Below are 24850 nucleotides of genomic sequence, written 5' to 3' on the forward strand. Positions count from 1 at the left end.
CTAAAAACAGATCTTCAGGCCAAAGGCATGCCACAAACAATGAATTTTCACCCTCCATCTCTGTTATTCAAATATAGGATGACAGAAATGAAAAGAAAATAATGTTTAAGAGAAGGAAACTCTTTCAATGCAATTTAAAAGATAAATTTCAAGGGAAAAATTAAGAAAAAAATGGCTACATGGAAGGGCTAAAGCAGATGATTATACGAGTGGAGCAAGGACAGAGTGAAAGCTCCTGGAGAGCACAGAGAATCTCGTGGTTCTATGGTGTAAGAAAAGGCACATTGAAGAAGCAGGTTATGAGATTTCAAAACTCACTCACACCTGAAGCCCAGAACGTTGCTACCCACCTTTTCCAAACCAACATGGAGACCATAATTCCATCCTAAAAATAATATTACAGCTAACATTAATCAGGTTATGCTAAACACCCAACATTTTACTCATTATTTTTAATGAATTATCTCATTTAATTCTTACAATACTTTGAGTTAGATCTCATTACTGTCTTTATTTTGTAAATAGAGAAAATTAGGTCCAGGGGATTTAGGTTAGGATTAATGACTGTTAGTAAATGATAAGTCTGATATGCACCTCATCCCAGAGCCCAAGCTCTGTATCTGATGCTATGTTTTCCTATCAGAATTGCCTCTGCTGGTTGTACATGTCCCTACTGCTCCAGGTATGCCACTACACACGCTATGCATATAAGTCTCAGTAACTTCACTGTAAAACCCCAACACTGATTTAGGACCAATGGAAACAACAAGTAATTGTAAATCAAGTTAAATGTGATTCAATTTAAATTCAACTAACACCACTCTACTTGGATCTAAAGATTGGCTTGCTGTTAATACTTGTGGAAATATGAATAAATTCCTCAACATCTTGTGCCTCACAACTTAAATGAAAGTAACAACTAACCAACCTCCTAAGATTGCTGAGAGGTATTAATACATACACACGTAAATTGTCTAGAGCAGTCCTGGCATATGAGCAACGCAGTGGTGTAAGCTTTTACTAGGATAGGAAAAACTGAATATAGCATCCCAGACATGTCATTTCAGAGAAGTCATTCAATTTTCCAAATCTCCGTTTACAAAATTAAAAAAATTAAAAACTGAGAAGATGATCTGCAAAGACCCTTCTAATTCAACAGTTTTAACTATGCAGATAATTAATGTACTAAATTTTGTGGTTAAGCTCACTTTTTAGATACGGAGAATCTTGAAATAGATAATATTGCCGTAATGAAATATTGCACATGGTATATAAATATTTCAATTTTACTGTAATCTCTATACCACTTAATACTCTTGTCCTTTATTTTATTTTGCTACAGGGCATCTGATTCCCAAATATTGATGGACAACAGGACGAAAGTGACACAGTTCATCCTCCTAGGACTAACTGATATTCCAGAATTGCAGATCCCCCTCTTTATAATGTTCACTCTCATTTATCTCGCCAATGTGGTTGGAAATCTGGGAATGATTCTCTTGATTCTCATGGACTCTCATCTACACACTCCTATGTATTATTTTCTCTGTAACCTGTCTCTGGTAGACTTGTGTTACTCTTCAGCTGTCACTCCCACGGTCGTGGCGGGGTTTATTACAGTAGACCAGGTCATCTCCTACAATGCATGTGCTGCTCAGATGTTCTTTTTTGCAGCTTTTGCCACTATAGAAAATTTTTTCTTGGCATCAATGGCCTATGATCGCTACGCAGCAGTGTGCAAACCCCTACATTACACCACCACCATGACGGCAAGTATGTGTGCACATCTGATCACAGGCTGCTATGTCTGTGGTTTCCTGAATGCCTCCATCCATGTGGGGAACACATTCCATCTCTCTTTCTGTATGTCCAATGTGGTCCATCACTTTTTCTGTGATGTTCCAGCAGTCATGGTTCTGTCTTGCTCTGGTAGGCATGTGAGTGAGCTGATTCTTCTTTATGTAGCCAGCTTCAATGTTTTCTTTGCTCTCCTAGTTATCTTGATATCCTACATACTCATATTTATCACCATCCTAAAGATGCACTCATCTGCAGGATACCAGAAGGCTTTATTCACCTGTGCCTCCCACCTCACTGCAGTCTCCATCTTCTATGGGACTCTTATTGTCATGTACTTAGAGCCCAGCTCCGGTCATTCCATGGACACTGACAAAACAGCATCCGTGTTCTATACTATGATCATCCCCATGCTCAACCCTGTGGTCTACAGTCTGAGGAACAAGAAGGTCAAGAATGCATTCAAGAAGGTTCTTTTCGAGACAAAATTGTCTGTATGTTTGTGATTTTAATGTTATAGGACTCACAGTAACCGCATTTCATTTCTTTCAGATCTTCTCCATGTGCTGAGACATATTTTAGGCCCCCACTGAAATTAAGCTGTTGAAGTGGTACCCTTCCCTCTTCAAAAATTTGTTATCTAGATAAAAGGAAATATGTCCAGAAATGGAATACCTGAATGAGAATGGCTAAGGTGAATCATGAGATATCTGTGTCCTGCTTGTCAAAAACCTTGTTATGGATATTTGACTCATTCACTCCTTCTACATGCATTTCCTCTACCACATGCCACTATAAACATACGTGTAAACCGTGGGCACAAACAAGCCCATGAGAAGAAGTGCATGCATGTGCTCATGCGGAAGCTCATATATGGGAGTGGTAAATTTGCCACATATAATGGAAAGGGGCTAGTTTTTTATTTAAATAATTTAAGTAATTAATTGGAGTATTACAACATCAATTTATGGTTATTATTATTTATTTATTTTGCTGAATAAGTATTCTAAGGGTCCTAATTTGAAAACAAAGTGATAACTTTTAAATGAAACTATTTGTTTTTTGTTGACTCATTTTATCTAGAGATACATAAATATAACACTTAAATAAATTAATTGCTATGTCTTGAATGAGTTATTTTATACAATCAACATGTTCACATCACAATTTTCAAAAGAATACAAGAGCCAGAGTACAAGAAAAATGGAGGGAAAATAAAAACATTTTCCAATTCAAAAATTACTGCATACACACAAATTAAAATTAACTGAAATTATTCTAAATGTCCATATAAATATAAACATGACAGTATCTCTCAGTAATAAAGATGATATACATTCAATATACTAGTATAATGCACAATCTTTATGCTTTTAATATTTTATCCTTAGGAGTTTGATATTGTACAAAACCTATCCACAAGAATGTACACCCATGTCTAACTGGCTATCTGTATAAAATAAGAGACTTCTAAATCTCAATATTTGTAAGATTGTGCTTGAATGTGCAAAGATTCTTATAGTGGTAATTGTGAGTCATTATAGTTTAACACAAATATTCATTTTGGTATTTATGGTAATGTTTCTACTCTTGGAACAGTTTCTATTTTTTATTTTATTTTATTTTATTTTTTGTGTGTGTGAGGAAGATCATCCCCGAGCTAACATCCATGCTAATCTCCTCTTTTTTTGCTGAGGAAGACCAGCTCTGAGCTAACATCTATTGCCAATCCTCCTCCTTTTTTTTCCCCAAAGCCCCAGTAGATAGTTGTACATCATAGTTGCACATCCTTCTAGTTGCTGTATGTGGGACGCGGCCTCAGCATGGCCAGAGAAGCGGTGCGTCGGTGCATGCCTGGGATCCAAACCCGGGCCACCAGTAGCGGAGCGCGCGCAATTAACCGCTAAGCCACGGGGACGGCCCGTCTATTTTTTATTTTAAGTGATTCTTTAATTTTACAACTAACAGAAGATTTTCAAAAATAGCATAGAATGTTTCTATATAATCTTGTGGCAGGCTAAAAAGAGCTGCCAAAAGATCCATGGCCTAATCTCTGGAATCTGTGAATACTAATTTACATTGCAAAAAAGAACTATTCAGATGTGATTAAGAATTTCATGAGCGGGAGGTTATCCTGAATTATCTGTGTGTACTCTAAATAAAATCCCATATATCCTTATAGGAAGGAGTTAGGACAGGATTCTGGGAGGATACTTGAAGAGGAAGCACCAGGAATTCGCTACATCCAGGGGAAGACTTAGGTGATACATTGTGGTAAATTTTGGTCATTTTCAGCTCTTAGCATAGTAGCAGGTACCCATTTCCCACACCAGCCACGTGGCAAGCAGCTGTGCATGTTTTCCTGGAGCAGCTTGCCCATGGCTTGCAAGAGCCAGGGTGGGCAAAGGGACTCTCTTCTCCAAATATTGAGAATTTATGCTCTGACTGCTGCTTCTGATCACAGAGGTGCAAAGAAAGAGGTAGGCAGCCATTGTTGTTGCACCTCCCCCTGTTGTTTTAAGACCCTCGCCCTTTAGCTGAAGTGACATCCAGGAAATTTAAAGGACTAGTGCCTGTTTTATTTTCCCCTTCTTTTTTTTTCTTTTTCCCCTTTTGGGAGCCAGACGTTAAGCTTTAGGACATTCAAAAACAACTGCATAAAATGGGATGATTAGAAAGTGACTATACAAGGAAAAGTTCAGAAAAGACCTGAGAAGACCTTAACTTTACACATCAGGCTGATCCTCAGCACAGAGATAGCCTACAACAATCAAAAAACAAAAACAATAACAGAAAAGAACAAAACCCTGGGAATGGGGAGAATCTGATGTCCAGATTCAGTGTTTAAGAAGAAATATCGATTCATTTAACTGTTTATTGATCTCAAATGTGTTTCAGCCATAATGATGAGCCATCAGAATACAGATTCATGCAAAGTAAACATTCTTCCTGCACTTATAGTGCTTACGTCTGATGGAGAAGATGAACACTGAACAAGGAAACACCCTAAGAAACATGTAATTATATGTAGGAAAAAATGCCATATATATATAATTATGTGTAGAATAAGCATGTAATTATACCTAGAAAAATGAGAGCTAAAAGAAGAAATCTGCTTTATATTGGCTGGACAGAATGTTTTCTCATTCTTAGGAAATTTTTTGAGGGAGATATCAATCACTTTATTGATTGAATTATTGAATGCTTTTATGCTCAAAATATCATTTAAATTATCACAATTGACTCACAACTTTTCATGTATAAATTTTACATGTATAGTGCATTTTGGAAAACAAAACTGTACTGTTGTACAATTATAGTAAAAAAAGAAGCAAGCTTCAGGTTGTGGCCAGTGTCTGATGTTAGGTGAGCCTCAGGCCGGAAGGAAAATCACAGAGTTTTCATTTTAGCCAGGCCTATAAATGACAAAGAACCCATGTGAGAAAGATCATTCCAAGGAAAATGAAAGTATATACTAACGGCTCCAAATTTCAAAACAATTGGCAGAATCTAAAAGAAACCAATTTGTCTGCAGCACAGATAGCAGGGCCTCTTCCTTGGCAGTTTCCATTTCAGCATCTTTCCAGAATAAAACCAAACAAATACACCTGTCCTCAATACTGGGGTTGTTAGTCTGGATCACATGACCAGAATAGACAGGTCACAAGGATAGCTCAGCTATTGTCCTGCCAGAAGAAATGACCACTGGGATTCAAAATTAGCTTCAAATTGGAAACTATTTGTTGGAAACCTGTATCATTGTGAGAAAAGCCAGTGCCATTTCTTTCTTTTCTTTTCTTTTTTTGTGAGGAAGATTAGCCCTGAGCTAACATCCATTACCAATCCTCTTCTTTTTGCTGAGGAAGATTGGCCCCGGGCTATCATCCGTGCCCATCTTCCTCTACTTTATATGGGGCACTGCCACAGCATGGCTTCACAAGCAGTGCGTCAGTCTGACCCTATAAACCCGGGACTGCTGAAGAGGAGTGCGTGAACTTAACCGCTAAATCACCGAGCTGGCCCCAAGCCTTGCCATTTCTGGAGGAATATCCATCATATCCAAACAAATTACTTACAGCCTGTGAGTTTAAAAACCCATGATTGTGTGAGTAGTTCCTATGATTTACCTAGAGGTTGTGAATAATTAACCTCTATTCTATTGAGATATGACTGAGGGGTATACTCCTAGACCAATGTATTCAGCCTGTTCATGTCTTAGTCATCACCATCCCACATAGCTAATGTCTTTTTGTCCTGTCGTGGCAGGAATACTTGCTGTTCTTACTACTGTAAATGAATCAGAACACTTTTTCCTTTAGGTCCATGTTGTCACCAGCATCTACATAGTGTGATGGTTGTGAGACTGGATTGTGCACAGAAATACATCTGGTTTTAAATATCAGACTCTCCAAGGATTTCTATCTATGACCTTTGTAAAACACCTGTAATACAGAAGGGATAATAGTACTATCTACATCGCAGTGTGATAATATATAGTAGAGTGGGGAGGATTAAATGAGATGAGATGCGGTTGGGAGAAGATAGAGAGAGAAAGAGAGACAGATAGGCAGATAATACAGAGATAGAATGTCTAGTATTATGAGAAAATTGAGTTCACTTCAGAAACATTAAATTTGCTAAATAAAGAAGGCAATAATCTGGAATAGCTTGTCATCCAGTGAGTTAATTTAAAAAAGTGTCCCATCTCTCCTTCCTCTTTCAGATACAAGGAAATTTTCAAATCAATTCATTTCAAAAGTCACTGAAAAGATACATTGAATAACTGCCCTCATGAATCTATTTATAATCTAACTTAGAGCAATTAATAAGAGAAGCTACACAGTAAATAGACTTGTGAAAATTATTATTAAAAAGAGAAGTAGATTGAGTTATAGGATGTATATATGATGATCTTAGCTCTTTTATGAGTCAGCTTATGGCTAAGAAATCTGGCACATAATTTAGTAAAAAGGACTATCAGGGCTTATAACCATGTAGATGGGAACAGCCTAATTCTGCCAGTAAGCACAACTATAGAAACTAAATATTTTTTTTTTAAAAAAGTTGTGTAAAGGCGTTGAAGAACAACCAAGGCACTCATTAATTGAGAAGCCAAAGTACTAGAGAAAAGAGAAATGGATTAAGGTAAACTCCTTATTTTCTTACTAAATATAAGAATTCAATATTTAGCCTAAAAGCATATTAGACACAGCATAAGAGTAAACTAGTAAAGAGCTCAGTAGAAAATGTCCAGGCTAAAAAATGGAGCAAAACACAGATGGAAATTAAAGAAAAGAGCATGAAAAACATGACGGACATGGTGAAAATGTTGTTTGTACCTTCTTTCAAGACTAAGAAAGAAAGAGGAAAGATAATATGGTAGAAACAATACATAGAGAGATACCTGATAGGATTTTTCCAAAACAAAATAAAAAAAGACATCTTTATTAAATGGGATTTTTCAAGAAACTCTATATTTGAAGAGTCTCCAAAGATAGTTGCAGGACCAACCTGCAAGTAGAAGATGAATAAAGTCTGGCGATCTAATGCACAGCATAGTGATTATAGTCCACAAAACTGTATGATATATTTCAAAGTTGATGAGACTAGGTCTTAAATATTCTCACCACAAAAAAAGTAATGATAAAATGATAATTATATGACTCAAGAGAAGTGTTAGCTAACGCTACTGTGCTAATCATATTACAATATATAAATACATCAAATTAATATATACACCTTAAACGTAAATAAGTCAATTATATCTCATTAGAATAAAAAAATAATTAAAATACACCTAAAAACATCAATAAAAATAACAAAACAGTTAGAAAGCAGTCATAAAATAAATAAATATTATCATCACAAAAAGTAACATTGAGTCCTTTCTTCCCTTTTTGTCTTTCTCAGGGATTTGATGATTTTCTGTAATGGTAAGCTTAGATTCCTTCCTCTTCATCATTTGTGTATCTAGTATAGCTTTTGCATTGTGGTTACCATGGGGCTTATACAAAACATCTTATAACTGTCTATTTTAACAGGTTAAAATAACTTCACTGATAACTGATGTGTTTGGGGGGGAATAAAAATCCAGAGTTTCAGCTTGAAGAAGACTCTAATGTTATTGTAGGCTGATCTAGGGGTGATGAACTCCTTCAGCTTTTGCTTGTCTAGAAAACTCTTTATTTCTCCTCCAATTCTGAAGGACACCTTTGCCAGGTACAGTGTCTTGGCTGGCAGTTTTTTTCTTTCATCACTTTGGATTTACCATGCCACTCACCTCTGGCCTACAAAGTTTTTGCTGAAAAATCTGCTTACAGTCTTATGGGGGTTATCTTGTATATAACAAATTGTTTTTCTCTTCCTACTTTTAGGATTCTCTCCTTGTCTTTAAATTTTGAAAATTTAATTATAATGTGTCTCAGTGTGGGGCTCTTTAGATTTATCTTAATTGGAACTCTCTGAGCTTCCTAATCTGGATGTCTGTTTCTTTCTCCAGGTTAGAGAATTTTTCAGTGATTATTTCACTGAATAAGCTTTCTGCACTTGTCTCTCTTCTCCTTCTGGGACCTTTGTAATGCGTATATTGTTCCAATTGATGGTTTCCCATACTCCCTGATATCTTCATTGTTTTTTTTGCTCCTCTGATTGGATGAATTCCACTGTTCTGTCTTTGAGTTCACTGATACTTTCTTCTGCATGATCTAGTCTGCAGATGAATCTTTCTTCTGCATGATCTAGTCTGCAGATGAATCTTTCTGTTGAATTTTTCAGTTCAGTTATTGTATTCTTCAGCTCTATGATTTCTCTTTGATACTTCCTTATATTTTCTATCTCTTTTTGGAAATTCTCACTTTGTTCATGCATGGTTCTTCTGACCTTGGTGAGTATCTCTATGACCATTATTTTGAACTCTTCATCAGGTAAGTCACTTATCTTCATTTCATTAAAGTCTTTTTTATTATCTTACAATATTGTTTGGAACATATTCTTCTGTTTCTTCATTTTCCTTGACTGTCTATGCTGTTTTCTACACATAGGATAAAATAACCACCTCTTCTAGCTTGAGAGTGGTCTCAAGCAGAAGATGAACCTCATCAGTCAGCCCAGTGTGACCTCTTGGTTGTATCTCAAACCTTTGTGATTGTCCAAGGTGCCTTCTTTGTTCTTAGTGGTTCCCTGCTGTTGCTGGTGTGCCAAAATCTGTCAGTGTCCCAAAGGGGAGGATCTCAGTCAGCACCTAGATGCAGGCCTATTGGAAGGCAATCCCTCAGGCAGTAGCTGGGAAAGGATATAGTTAGGGCCCCTCCAGGTAGAAACTGGGACATGGGCTTTTTTGCCTGCTCCCTTTTTGCTGGACTCAGGTGATTGTTGATGGAGGGTGCTCCTGCACCCATTAATAACTGCTTCTTTTTTTGCTACAGTCCTTTGAGACTCATGAATGCATGCCCCACTGGCTCTCAGAACCATGTGATCCAGGGGATTGTCCCTTGGGTGGCAGTTGCAATAACTGGGGCACCAAATGTGTGTACAAGCTCTTTCCGGGCAGATATTGGCAATTTGTAGCTATCTCCAATGAGAAGGCAGAGGTGGTATCTGCTGTCTTCCCCAGTCTCTGGGGAGAATCAGTCAGCCCCTAGATGCATGCTAAATTAGAAGCCTGACCCTCAGGAAGCAGCCTTTAAAGTATGTAAGTAGACCTCTTTCAGGGAAAGACTGGGAGATGAACATTTCCATCTGTTCCCTGTGCACTGAGCCCTGGGAGGATAGCGGGTTAAAAATTGTTTCTTTGTTTGCTACACTCCTGTGGGACCTGAGAATGCAAGCACCGTTGGCTATTAGAGCCAAGCAATCTAGGGGTCTATCCTTTGGGCAGTAGCTGCAAAATATGGAACACAGGATATATGTACCAGCACCCTCTGGGCGGTAGTGGTGATTCGTAGTGGCCTAGAGAGAGGGGAGCCGGTGGTGTCTGCTGGCTTCTCTGGTCTCTAGAGAGGATTGAAGTCAGCTGCTTTTAAATTAAATTAAATTAAATTAAATTAAATTAAATTAAATTAAATTAAATTAAAGTCAGTCTTTTAAGACTGACCCTGAGGCAACAGCTTTCAAAGTATGCAAATAGGCATACTGGGAGATGGGAATTCTTTGCTTGCTCCCTCTGTACTGAGCCCTTGGGGGAGAGCTACAGCAAATCCTCATGAGTTTGTTAAGAACTGTTTCTTTATTTGCTGTAGTCTTGTGTGTCTTTTGGATGCAAGCTCCATTGGCTTTCAGAGGGAGACGTTTGGGGTGCCTGACCCTCAGATGGGAATCTTAAAATTTGGGGTGCTAGACATGGGGTGCTAGATGTGCTTCTCCTCAGGGAGAAGCTGGAATTTTGGAGTTCTCTCCTGATTTTATGGCACTATGCTGGGGGTGGGGGTTAAAGATGAGAGTGCGACTCAACATTTCCTACCCATTTCAATGTGAATGATGTGACTATTTTCTTCTTCTCCCTATGTGAGGGACTTGCTCGGCTAATCTCTGGATTTATGTCAGAGGAAATTATCTAACGCACAGCTGTAGATTTGGTGTGTCCATGGGAAGAGGTGAGTTCAGGAGGCTCCTATATCACTATCTTGGACAGGAACTTCGCCGGGTTTTAACATTTTATGAGAATAACTTAGAGAGATTGGAGATCCCAGTTCCTATTCTACAAAAGGAAAAAACTTCCTTATCAGAAGAGACAACTTTTTGTTTTGATCTTTCATTTGGTTCTGGATGATATGTCCTATATATTTAAATATCTCTATCATGCTGTAACAGGATGTGTTGGCACTCCATGTCAGATCACAGGAGTCCTAAATGCTAGATTCCAGACACCACATGGAACAAAGTATACTTAACTTTTCCCATATATGAGTCTAAGGTTTAAAATATATGTATATTTTATAAGTGTTCCAACTCATTTAGCTGAGAAGGGAATATTCAAAGAAAAATCAATATGCAGAGTATTGATAATTCAAAGAAATTCTCTTTAGACTCAATAAAATAAGGTAATATTTTCCTTTTCTAAAGACATCTTCATTATTGTTACTACACTTCTGAATGATTCTTCAGGTGCTAACACACTGAAATTAAAAGCTAGGCAAGATAATTCTTAGAAACTGACAAGGACAGTCAAACTAACCTCTAATTTGAGGTGAATGTTGACCTATAAGTTGGCGACTTAATTGTATACGTGAAGGAAGGAATATGAAATGTGTCCTGGGATGAGCATCTGAAGAGAAAGAGTCAAGCCTTACCTTAATATTAAATGTTGTTATTTTTATCTCGGTGGGTTAAAATATGCTTTTATTATTGTTTCCCTTTTCTTGTAGTCTGGTCTTCTTCTTTTATTAAAATCGCCACATGAAGATTTTGATTCTGGATAATGAGTCAATAAAGGTGGAAATTGAGCTGAATAAAGATGCCTATATAATGACATTTATTATCATTTAAAAGGAACAAAACAAACAAATGAAAGCCTGTGTAAAAAACCAATACTCAGGATGTTTGGAACCAATTTTAAGTATGTTAAAATGAAACACTTTCATATAAAAAGTTTTTAAAAATGAAATTAAAAAATCTCTTATGTAGGGACTACTTCTATTTAAAAAATTAACAGTTTCATATCTAAGGATGTATTATCAGACACAAAAATCATTGTTTTAAATTATTATGTAAAAATAGGTTACTTCCATTTATCTCTTGAACTCATTCTTCTGTCCATTCATGGGTATGTGAGTTACATGGGGTTTGCATGAATGAGGTGTGTGGGACGTGTACTTAAAGATACATGTGACTGTAAGTATGCATATGGGAGTGTGGATGACTATATAAACAAATGAAGTAATGAAATGTAACCAAGGAGAAATATTCAAATAAGAATTTTAAGTTCATGTTTATTCTTTCCAAGCTGTTATTCCTGAGACCTCATATCTGTCAAGACAATTGCTATGTAGATTTAATAGAGAACTGGGAGAAAGTACTTTAAGAATTTATAAAATTGTTAGCCTAGCAAGTTAATATTTTCCCTAGATGGATCTGAGCTGTATGAATGTCTTATTGTTGGTTCTATATCATTAAAGTGTGAGTCCTACAGAAGACGTAGCCTTCCCAAAATCTTTTTGAAAGGCAGCCGTGACCTCTTTGTTCCTCAAGCTGTAGACCAGCAGATTCAGCATGAGAATGACTATGGCACAGAACACAGATGCGATTTTGTCTGTGTTCATGGAATGGCTGGAACTGGGTTGTAAGAATATGAAGATGCCTGTCCCATAAAAGATGGAGATGGCAGTGAGGTGGGAAGTGCAGGTAGAAAGGGCCTCCTGGCACCCTTCAGATGAGCGCATCCTCAGGATGATGATAAATTGAAACAGGTAGGAGATCAAGATGACCAGGGCAGAAAAGAGGACATTGATGCCCACCAAAACAAATAAAACCATCACACTGACGTAGTTGTCTGAGCATGAGAGGGTCAGGAGAGGAGGAACATCACAGAAAAAGTGATCAATCACATTGGACCTACAGGAAGAGAGACTTAATATGTCCCCAGTGTGGATGGAGGCCTCTAGGAAACCAAGGACATAGGGACCTATGACCAGATATGCACACACCTTTACTGTCATGATGGTGGTGTAATGTAGTGGTTTACACAATACTGCATGGTAATCAGAGGCCATTGAGGCGAAGAGAAAATTTTCTACAGTGAGAAAGACTGCAAAAAAAGAACTTCTGAGTAGAACATGCATTGTAGGAAGTGACCTTGTTTCCTCAATCCAGCTATCACTTTGGGAGTGACAGCTGTGGAGTAACCAAAGTCCACCAGAGAGAGATTACTGAGGAAAAAGTACATAGGAGTGTGGAGACAAGAGTCCAGCAGGATCAACATGATCATCTCCAAGTTCCCAACCAGAGTGATGAGGTAGAGGAGACTGAATATCATAAAGAGTGGGATCTGCAGTTCTGGGTCATCAGTTATCCCCATAAGAATGAATTCAGTCACCTCTGTACTGTTCTCCACTGGAATCATTTGTGGATTATGTGACTGCCCTACAGCAATGAGACAAGAGGATCTGGATGGTAACTGTGCTTAGAGCCATCATTTTGTCCAATGTATAACTTATATCAGTATTCTCTGAATTTAACATGGGCATAACAACAAAATATTATTTTTAAAAATTGATAGATAGGGTTGTAATTAGTATTTTGGTGGTGAACATGATGTAATCTATGCAGAAATAGAAGTACAATGATGTACACCTGAAATTTTTACAATGTTATAAACCAATGTTACTGCAATAAACAAAAAATTAAAAAAAAAAATTGATAGACTATAAATTGTTCTAACCAAAAGTATTTTGGAGGTAATATAACCCATTCTTCTAACTTCATAAATGATTAAACCAGAGTGCAGAGATGGAGTGACATGCAAAACCACAGGATTATTCCTGACAGGTTTGTGTTAGCCTCCCAATTCAGATTTTCAAACACTAACACAAAATATCCATGTAATAAAATCTGGTTAGTGTAATTTAATTCATTTGAATCACCGCTTTTGCCATCATCTCCTTTTTATCAAGCTCAGTATTATATGCCAGCAAAAGATAGTTTAATATACGATGTTCTAGCCTTCAATATCTCATAAGAAAATAAGATACATAGAATGTGTAATTACCACACAGTGGGATCCTATAGAAATTCATATACAGGAGTAAAGGCATCTAGAGAATAAAAGTTAAAAGTATGAGTACAGACTAGGGACATCTGGATGCAAACTCTGGCTGACCTTGGGTATTGCTCAATATCACTCGGCCATCAATTTTCCCTTGAACTCATCATCAAACTGGACTGATAATGCAAACCAACATTGTAAATTCTTGCACATTATGACTAGGACAAAGTGATTGATCTATGTATGGATTAGAGGGATGGATGTTGTAAGACAGGGATTCCAGTGAAATCTAACATCCTATATCTTAACTCATTCCATTTGCTTTTGTCCCAAATTCCTCCTGCTCTCATATTCCTTCTATACCTTCCTCAATTTTTCACACAATATTCTTCTTCTACCTCTATAGTGGCCAGTCCAACTATGTCAAGTAAGAATTCACTTATTTTCTGAGTCATCTTGAGTATTAACTAATGAGTCTGGGTCTCAGTTTCACTACCTGTTAAAATTGAGATAACAATATTGCCTGACACTTTAAATGCATTCTATAAATGTAGATATTGTTATATCTAAATGCTACTTTATTGTATTGTGTTTGAAGACAGTGACAGGCTCTATCTAGGGATCCAAACTGTAGGTGAGTTTAATGAGGGTTTCCACATGAGAATGAAAACTGGAATGCTGTGATCTCACCCATTACATGTTCCTTTGCATTAATCTCATTTATCTATGCAAGAGATGATGATGACTTGGATTAGGGTGATAGTGAGAGAAGTGAGAAATTATCCAATTCTGGATATATTTCAAAAGTAGAGTTGGCTGGATTTCCTGATATATTGAATAGAGGGCATTAGAGAAAGAGAACAATGATGACTCCATTTTTTTGGACAGTGATAAAGGGAAAGGTGTAGAAGCAGCAGGTGTTTGGGAAAAAATGAGAGACACCATTGCAGCTTAGTCATGGTAAGTTTGAGATTCTCTTTGTCCATCCATACAAGGATATACAAGTCTGGAATTCAGAAGACAGGACTGGCAGCATTAGATTATATTAATTTGAAGTCTGTTGGCAATTTCTAATTTTCAACAAATATATATCATACTAAATTCACATGGCTAAATAACATTACCAAAGGAAAGAGTTTAGAGGAAACAAAAATCACAGTATTATGCTGTTAACAAAGTCAAGATAGTCTGGCGATAGTCTTAAGGGGAAAGTGAGAGAAAATTACCACCACTTGAGATAACTGCAAGGGAAGCACTGTTCCAGGACAGATTTCAGTTAGACCAAGTAGGTAAAGGGAAATGTCAGAGGAAAGGTTAAGTGTATATTGGGTTATGTTAGATGACTGACTATAAATTCCAGAGGGCACAGTGGAAAGTTTTCAAGAGTTTGGGCAGAAGTGAGTTTGGGGACAGAAGTAGGGAAATAAAGAGATATGGACATTATTTTATAGGAATTGAGGGCTGATCTGAGATTCTCAGCTTCATGGTGAGTGACATAGCTATAAATAAAACAAAGAGATTAGTCCTAAAATCTCCAGGTGGACAGAGACAACCAGGCTATGAGGTTGGCAGTGGGAAAGGGAGGGTGAGGGTCTTTGATAGAAGCATGCAGAGTTCTCTGCTCCCTCTATACTCTGCTATTCGTGGTGTGGAGCCACTGGAGAGGCAGTATCGTCCATAGCAGAGTGACGATGGCACCCTTTTGGTCCCTTATCAAACTACTTACCTCAATCAACACACGGAATTATAGACACTCTTAAATCTGGAAAAAACAATGTACTGAAAAATTCTTTTTTCTTCTTTACCATCTCTCTTATCCATAAAGTGAAGTGGATCTTAATTCAACATTTTCCCAGGGAAAAAAACTAATTTTAGCGTTACTCGTGATCAAATTAATCTATTGATAAGAATAAAAGTCCTTTGAAGCGTTTGTTGACCTTTTAACATTCTTTGTTCCAAGATGGGGAACCTTTTATGGATCAGACCACAACATACTCAGTGCTCAAAAAATAGTTAAAAAGTACAATCTTCCTGAGAAGATGCTCTGTGCCCCCAGTATGAATTTTGTTTATTCTTCAAAGAATAACACAAGTTGCGAGCTTCCTTGAAGTCTTCAGTAACTGTTCCTCTTTAGATGCTGGCTTGCTTTTATAATCTGTAGACAACCATTTATCACTTTGTTACTTGTAATAATTTATTTTATCTAATTTAAGCTTTATCTTCCCATATAGATGATCAATACTGTATAAGTGGATATCAGAACTTTAATAATGACTTAAACCTTGATAGCTAGTATTTATCGTGCACTTGTTATTTTAGGGGCACCACATTCATACAGTACTCAATTTATCACGCAACCATGTGAGATATATTCCCATTTCAGATGTGGGGAAACTGAAGCTTGATGACAATGAGTTAAACATTGAAGACCATAAAGCCAGCAAGTAGCAGAGTTAGAATTTGAAATCATGTCATTATGAATCGAAGCTGAGTGTTTAATAAGTAAAAAAAATACTGCCTTAATATTTTACATATAATCTAAACTGTCTACTCCAGCCCTGGACACAAAAATGTTACTCATTATATTGCCTTATTCATGACTGATTGATGTGTTGAATGTCATTCTGAGCCAATGTGTGGAATTAAAAATCATGGCCTTGGGAATCAAATATTCTTATTAGCTAGTGTGAATTTGAGCTGATGACTCATCTTTCTGGATCCAAGCCAAATGACAAGAACTATATCCACAGATATTTGTCAATATTCCTCTCCCTTCCCTCTGAAAAATGTTCTTCTACAGTTAAAAGGAACATAATTTTTTAGTAACTCTAATCATTAAGCCACATATAGCTGGAATCTGTTCTTTCATTTACCTAACATTCACTCTCTCTTCGAGTACTAAGTAAGTGTTTATGGTATACAAGGTTTTGTGCCAATTCTAAGGCCTACAATGATATACAGAACTCATTCCCTGGCCTCAGGATGTGTAGTGGACCAAGATAAACATTTAAACTGATGATTATTATGAGATATTCTTATTCTCTATTTCTAAGGAGAGAGCATTGTTTTTTAATCCTTCATGCCATTGTGGTGGAAAGATGATCTCATTTACACTTAGTCTATCAATCAATTTATCTAATAATTAATCAATCTGAGTGCCCAATGACAGTAAAACTTCAGAGTGAGAACTGGAGTTCAGATCTCCTCATTCGCATAAATTGTTCTTCCTGTGTGATATTTACACTTCTTTCAGTGCATTTTATAATTGGTTTATTAGCCTGGCTCTTCTTCATTTATTCCTCTCCATTTGTTTTCTATTGTATTAATACTGTTAAATGCTCTACATATTAGAACAAATTTTAAAGTTGAAATCCTATTTGATCCTCTCAACAACCCTGAGATTAGCCAAAATAGCTAATATTACCATATTCTAAAAGAAAAAACTAAGAATGAGAGATTTAAAACTTGTCCATTCTAACATTTAGGAGAAGATATTTGCAAACCATATATCTGAAAAGGGGTTAATCTCCAAAATATATAAAGAACTCACACATCTCAACAACGAAAAAACTAAGAACCCAATTAAAAAATGGGCAAAAGACCTGAGCAAACATTTCTCCTAAGAAGATATACAGATGGCCAGCAGGCATATGAAAAGATGTTCAACATCTGTAACTATCAAGGAAATGCAAATCAAAACTACAATGAGATATCACCTCATGCCCATCAGAATGGCTATAGTTAACAAGACAGGAAACAACAAGTGTTGGAGAGGATATGGAGAGAAGGGAATTCTCATACACTGCTGGTGGAAGTGCAAACTGGTGCAGCCACTATGGAAAACTGTATGGAGATTCCTCAAAAAATTAAGGATAGAACTACCATATGATCCAACTATTCCACTATTGCGTATTTTTCCAAAGAATATGAAAACACCAATGCATAAAGATACATGCATCCCTGTGTTCACTGCAGCATTATTCACAATAGTCAAGACTTGGAAGCAACCTAAGTGCCCATCAAGGGACGAATGGATAAAGAAGCTGTGGTATATATACACAATGGAATACTACTCAGCCATGAGAAACGATGAAATCCAGCCATTTGTGATAACATGGACGGACATTGAGGGTATTTTACTAAGTGAAATAAGTCGGAGGCAGAAGGTCAAATACCATATGATCTCACTCATAAGTAGAAGACAAAAACAACCACAAACAAACACCTAGAGACAGAGACTGGATTGGTGGTTACCAGAGGGGAAGAGGGGAAGGAGGGGGGTAAAAGAGATGATTAGGTATGTGTGAGTGGTGATGGATTGTAATTAGTATTCGGGTGGTGAACATGATGTAATCTATGCAGAAATAAAAGTATAATGATGTACATCGGAAATTTATACAATGTTATAAACCAATACTACTGTGATAAAAAAGAAAATAAATGGAAAAATAAATAAATAAATAAAAACTTGCCCAAATTACACAAGCTCACACGTGACAAAGCCAGGACTCAACGCCTTCTTATTCCTTTATGTCACATGATAAATACATATGTTCTCTAAGTATCTCTATGGTTTTTATTACATATATTCTCTCGTTATAAATCACAGACACATAAAAATCCTCAAAACCTTCAATATTGAGCTCTGATAAACCAAGGGAGAAATGGCTGCCTTGATGTATTTTCCTTGTTACCTCTGTCTCTGCAAATCTATACAGACTGTAGATTGTATCTGGAGGCTTACCTTGCTCCCTGAACAACATGACAGGCAAATCCAGCACATTCACATGTGTCTCAAATCAGAAATTCAGACCGTGAAAAAAACTAAATGCTGCATTGAGATGTTTTCTTTAGTGTTTGGTCAAAAGGGTGAAAATTCTCCAGAGAAGAGATATTAAGAAAAAAAATACTTATTTGCCTTGGGAGTAGCTAACATGAATTCTATTGTTAGATCTCCTCATCTCTCTTCTCAGATAAGTCACTTCATTCCTTTGAGCCTCTATATCTTCGTCTATAAAATGGAAATATTACAAAAGTAGCCCCCAACCACATCTTCTCTGAAAGAACGCTGCTGCCTTGAGAAAAGAAGAGAGTCCCTGTAATGTCTTATACCTGAAAAGGGGTGATCATTATAATCATAATAAAAATCATTATTATTTGCAGATATTTGCCTCATCCTTATTTTAGGCTCTCAGTAAATCTCAGTTTGGGGAAGGTCATTGTTGGTATTAGAAAATTATTACAATCAGGTGAATGACTGAATGGTCAAGGGGTTCTGGCACTTGGCCTGGTTCCTCTAATATGAGGCCCAATGGAGTCATATGGAGAATTGAAAGGTTTAAGACTAGGAACAAGAAGGCAATTCTACAATCATGGAACTCCCAGGGGTCAAAGCCCCCATGACGGCAACAATAACTCCTTATCTCACAGAATGAGAGAAAACACAATTAAAGTGTGTATGGAGATCCAGGTCTGATTGTTAAGGGAGATCATGAGTGAGTTTACTTTACATGTACTAATTCTCTTTGATAACGCAAAAATAAGTTACAGTATTACATCTAGGGCAGAAATTTTATATAAACGTGGGGGGATAAGGACACAGGCGCTGTCACTAAACAACCCAAATGCATCCCAGAAACTATTTTATCCCTTATCCCACTTTAAATGCTTGCACCCTGATAAGAATTATCCATTCATTCAGCTGTTTATTGATCCCAAATGAGTGTCAGCCACAGTCTTTGGCCCTGGATGTACATATCCTTGCACAACAAACATGGTTCTTAGTCTCCTATAATGGAGAAGACAAACACAAAACAATACACAAATAAGCATATAATTATAAATAGAAAAAAGTGCTAATATGAGAGAGAACGGTAAAAATCTACTTTGAATTGATTAGTCAGACGTTTTCTCAGGAGAATCAACATTTCAGCCAATGGATAAAGGATAACAAGAGGCAGCAAAGGAAAGACTGCCCAAGCAAAGTGAAAAGTTATGGTAATGGCCTCAAGGTGTTGAGGAAGCTGGCAGAATCTAAAGAAACCAGAGTGACAGTAGCATACTTAGTAAGAACACTTCCTTGGCAGTTTGTTTTCAGTGTCCATTCCAGGACAAAATCATGAAACAAATCAAAACAAAACAAAAATGCTCGTCCCAAACACCAAAACTATCAGCAGGCATGATATGTATGGATCATGAGACCACAATGGGCATGTGGTAAGAATAATTCAAATCTTGTCCGGCCTAAAGCAAAAACCACTGGGAATGACAATTACCTTCAGATTGGAGAGCATTTTATTCCCATTAGTTTAGGAACCTGTATCATTGTAAGCAAAGTCATGACATATTTATCAAGGAGAATGTATCATATCCAAAAAATATTCCTTATAGCATATGGGTTTTAAAAGCCATAGTAGAATAATTCCTCAGATTTACACTATGGAATTTGAGTAATTAACCTCTACTCTAGGCATGACTGATAGAATACTCATACACCTAAGTATCCAACCTATTCATTTCTCATTCATCACCATCTTACACTACTAATGCATTTTATCTGCTCCTGGTGTAACTACCTGCTGCCCTTATTGTTGGAAAAGCATTAGAATCTTTCTTTCCTCTAAGTTCAGGCTACCAGTATTTATGTAGTGGGGTGGTTATGAACATATAATATGCAAACAAACATATCTGGATTTAAGTACCAGATTCTCCACCTTGCACTTATGAAACCTTCAGCAAACATTTGCAATAAAGCTGGTATAATAGTACTGTATACATCATTATATCAGAATATACACTGAAGGAGATATATGTATCCTGCTACAGTGTGTAAAGTGCTAATCACTCAAAATATTCATGATAATGACTGTTATTGTCCTATTAATGCACAAACTTTTCTTGAGAACACAGAAGTATTAACTCCTTTTTTCTCAAGAAATATAGATGGTTAAACTCTAAGTGGGAATATAAAATATGCACACACAAAAAATTCTCAAAAAATATTAGCAAACCAAATTCAACAATACATTAAAAGGATCATACACCATGATCCAGTGGGATTTATTCCAGATATGCAACGATGATTCAACATCTGTAAATCGGTCAATAGGATGCACCGTATTAAGAAAATGAAGGATAAAAATCATATGATCAGCTAGTAGATGCAGAAAAAAGCATTTGACAAAATGCAACATCCATTTGTGGTAAAAAAAAAAAAAAAAAAAAAAAAGCTCTCAACATATTGGGTATAGAGGGAAGACACCTCAACATAAGAAAGGCCATACATGACAAGCCCATAGCTAACATCATACTCAATGGCAAAAAGCTGAAAGCTTTTCCTCTAAGATCAGCAATACCACAAGGAGGAATATTTTAACAATATTAATTCTTCCAATCCATGGGCACAAAACATCTTTCCATTTATTTGTGTCTTCTTCAATTCCTTTCATCCATTACTTATGGTTTTCAATGTACAGCTCTCTCACCTCCTTGGTTAAATTTATTCCTAGACATTTTCTTTATTCTATTGTAAATGGGCTTGTTTTCTTAATTTCTTTTCCTGATAGTTCATTATCAATGTATAGAAATGCAACAGATTTTTGTATATTGATTTTAAATCTTGCAACTTGACTAATACTTTTATTAGTTGTAACAATTTTTTGATGGAGTCTCTAGGGTTTCCTACATATAATATCTGGGCATCTGTGAATAGGGACAGTTTTACTTCTTCCTTTCCTATGTGGATACCTTCTATTTCTTTTTCTTGCCTAATTGCTCTGGCTAGGACTTCCAATACTATGTTGAATAAAAGTGGTGAGCATTGGCATCCTTGTCTTGTTCCTGATCTTAAAGAAAAAGCTTTCAGCATTTCACCATTGAGTATGATGATAGCTGTGGACTTGTCATATATGGCCTTTATTGTGTTGAGGTACACAACCCCTACTCACTTTGTTGAGAGTTTTGACACAAACGGATGATGAATTTTGTCAAATGCTTTTTCTGCCTCTGTTGAGCTGATCATATGATTTCCTCAAACATGGTTAAGTTGCCATTTTCATGACTCAATATTTACTCCATTTCTGTAGTTTTGAATATTTTTCAGAATTCTGAGAAAAAGTTTACTTTGACAGCTTTTGCTTTTCTTTTTTTTTTTTTGGTCTTTCTGTGGAGTGACAGGCCTTTAGAATCCCTACTCGTCCATTTTTCCTGCTTCTCTCTTATAAGGACACTGGTTATTGCATTTAGGGTCCACTGATTAATCCATGATAATCTTTCATGTCCATACCCTTAAGTTAATCACAATTGCTAAGTCTTTGGTGTATACGGTAACTTTACTAATTCCGGGCAGTAGGATCTAATATTTGGGAGTCATTATTCAGTGTATTACAGATATGTTTCTCACATACGACAGTACAAGTTCATAACACAGGTTATCTGGGGAGGGGCAACATTTCTTTAAAGAGGTCCCTCAAAAGCACAGGCTGATGTAGGCTTCACCATCTATAGCTGCATGTGCTGGTACATTGTCTTCTCAGTCACCATAGCAGAAGAAATAAAAGGAGGGTTGTACATGTGCTTCAACTCACCAAGAAATGAAACATATCATTTCATCTGCCAATCCACTATCTGCCAACAGTCATGTCTCAGCCCAGCTGCAAAGGGGCAAGCACATGTAAAGCAGCATAGGGAATGTTTGAGCAACACTATTCTTGTGATCCATACTATATCAGTAATTTTATAAATAATAAAATATTAATAATTAATCTTATGGAACACCTGAGATGTGCTAGACACTCTTCTCAACTTTGTATATATGTCAGCTTATAATCTTCTTGAAAGTCCATGAATGTTACATGATATTATTATCTCCCCCTTCAAAGATGAGAAAATGAAGATTGACTAGGTTAAATCACTTCCCTGAATTTGAAGACAATCAATCTGAGTGCACCAAACAAATTTGTAACCATAACACTTCTCTGCACTAAGAAATATATGATAAGTGTGCTTGGAAGTGTGGACTTATAGGTGACCGTGCAGAAGAAAGAATGGATCTATCTCCTTTGGTGGAATACAAAACATTCTCAGGCCATTCTCATGCAAAAGGATGTTTAAATAACAGATTTTAAAGAAAGTTCTTGAAACTTCCTTGAGAAAGATGAAGAAATGAACATGAAATAAAACCAAAATTAAAAATTTAAAATCCCTGTAATATCAAGTGCTATCAAAGAAGTGAAGCAATTGTAATGCTTTGCTATCAGAAATGCCAAATGATATTGAGAAAATGGTTTGGCAGTTTCCATTCAATTAAACATATACTTACCATCTGACCAAGCCATCCAACTCATAGATATTTATCCAAATGAATGAAATTCTATGTTTATGAAAAAAAAATTAGGCAAATGTTTAGATAGGCTTTATTCTTAATATCCAGACACTAGAACCAACACAAATGTCCCTCAACTGGAAAATGGACAAATAATCTGTATTGCCCATATAATGAAACACTACCCAGCAATAAAAAAAGAATTCACTACTGATATGTTATGCATTGAATTGTGCCCCCAAAATTTATATGTTGCAGTCATAATCCCATACCTCAGAGTGTGATCTTGTTTGAATATAGGGTCATTACAGATGTAATTAGTTAAGATAAGGTCATACTGGAACAGGGTGGGCACTGTTGACCTAAACAAGTAGACATCCAGTTATTTATCCAGACAAATGGATTTATTCAGGATCAGCAAGAATTGCAATTCAGGGTCTTTTATCATGATAAGGCATCTGAGAGTTCCCCAGCAGCAAGAGAGGAGAAACTTTTTTATAGAAGGGAAGAGGATTTTGGAGGGCTATTGTAAACAAAGAGTTTGAGGTGTAGTGGCTTTTCATTGGCTGAGTTTTAACAGTCTCTCATTGGCTGAGCTTCTTGCCAGTCAAGAAGAGGAAGTCTTTCTTCTTCCTGTTGGGTTCTGCTACAGACATAAAGCATGAGAGCTCCAATTTTTGCCTCCCAGTTCCAATTTAATGAGGTTTCTCTTTAGTAATTTGACAACTTCTAGTTCAACATGAATGTCCTTCTAAAAAGGGAAAATTTGGAGACATACACACACAAGGAGAACACCCCATAAAGACGGAAGATAGAGATCGGTCTAAGCAGTAGAAGTCAAGGACCACCAAAGATTGCCAGAAAACCACCCAGTAACTAATAGAAAAACATGAAACATATTCTCCCTTACAGCTTTCAAAAGGAACCAACACAACCAACCCTGCCAACACCTTGGTCTCAGTTGTCTAGCCTCCAGAAATGTGAGACAGTAAATTTCTGTAGTTTATGCCATCTAGTTTATGGTATTTTTTATGGCAGCTCTAGGAAATTAATACAGTTAACTATATGGATGGACCTCAAAAGCACCATGCTAGCCAAAAGAAGCAAGATCAAAGGCTACAGATGTTAGGATTTGATTTAAATGTCATTCTTGCAAAGGAAAAAAAATGTGAACAGAAAATAGTTTAGTGTTGCCACAGGCATTTAGTAGGAGAAGGGGTGGACCACAAAGAAGCTCAGAGGTTTTGTCTAGATGATGGAACTCTTCTACATTGTGATTGTGCTAGCGGTTACATGATATAAATCTAACCAAACTGTTAGAACTATACAGTATGAACTGTGGATATTACTGTTTGTAAATTATACTTTAATTAGAAAGTAGGAGGAAAAAAATAACAACAAGTAATACAAAAACATGTGTGTACCCTCAATGTATTCAGCTAGGTCCCCACAGGCAATTTAACTACTTTGTCCCTAGGAAAGTGGGATAAAAGCTATAGATATCCTCATGGGGGTCCTTCCCACAGAGCTCCATGTCTCTATAGCTCGCTCCTGATTCCCATGAATTAGCCTCTAAAATCCCCAATATATTTCAATCTGACATCATTTTAGAAGACATTTGAGTCTTTTTAGCCATCATTTATTGGTCTGAATACTAGCAGTTGTTAGTACATACAGCGCTTTCCTTCCACCCCCAAATCCTGACCTGAGGATTTGCTATGAACCCTAACAATGGCCATGAAGAACACTTTCAGATGAAAATTATATTGACTGACTTTAAAATGATAACCCCTCAGAAAGGTGTTTTATAGAGCTTCTCTCACTTGTTATTAATAGACAAAATTCCTTGAATTATGTGGGGTGGATAATTTTATTTTTTATTTTACAATAAGCAGGTAAGAGACTCCTCCAAGGGGACACAAAGAATGCGTGGTGGATTCAGTATTTGAATACAGGTTCCTGGCTCCATGTTGTGTTATTCCCCTCATATTTACTTGTCATAGAGACCTTGGAAATCTTTCATTGGTACCTAG

The 24850-nt window shown here is 36.7% G+C and overlaps 1 protein-coding gene and 1 pseudogene across 1 annotated transcript; one reads left to right on the forward strand and one right to left on the reverse strand.

Moving 5' to 3' along the window:
• Window positions 1–1364: 1364 nt before the first annotated feature.
• Window positions 1365–2303, forward strand: LOC101399070 (olfactory receptor 5B2-like). The gene has a single exon (XM_014793107.2). It carries the CDS (start codon window positions 1365–1367, stop codon window positions 2301–2303), a length of 939 nt encoding a protein of 312 aa, XP_014648593.2.
• A 9600-nt stretch (window positions 2304–11903) lies between these two features.
• LOC106803025 (olfactory receptor 5B12-like) lies at window positions 11904–12853 on the reverse strand (annotated as a pseudogene).
• Between the last annotated feature and the right edge of the window lie 11997 nt (window positions 12854–24850).

This window comes from Ceratotherium simum, chromosome 34 (genome assembly GCF_057802395.1).
Source record: "Ceratotherium simum simum isolate JZ-2026a chromosome 34, ASM5780239v1, whole genome shotgun sequence".
NCBI classification, from domain to species: Eukaryota; Metazoa; Chordata; class Mammalia; order Perissodactyla; family Rhinocerotidae; genus Ceratotherium; species Ceratotherium simum.

Excerpts from the sequence above, each read along its gene's own strand:
- LOC101399070 (XM_014793107.2), top strand. The coding sequence starts at position 1,365 with ATGGACAACAGGACGAAAGTGACACAGTTCATCCTCCTAGGACTAACT.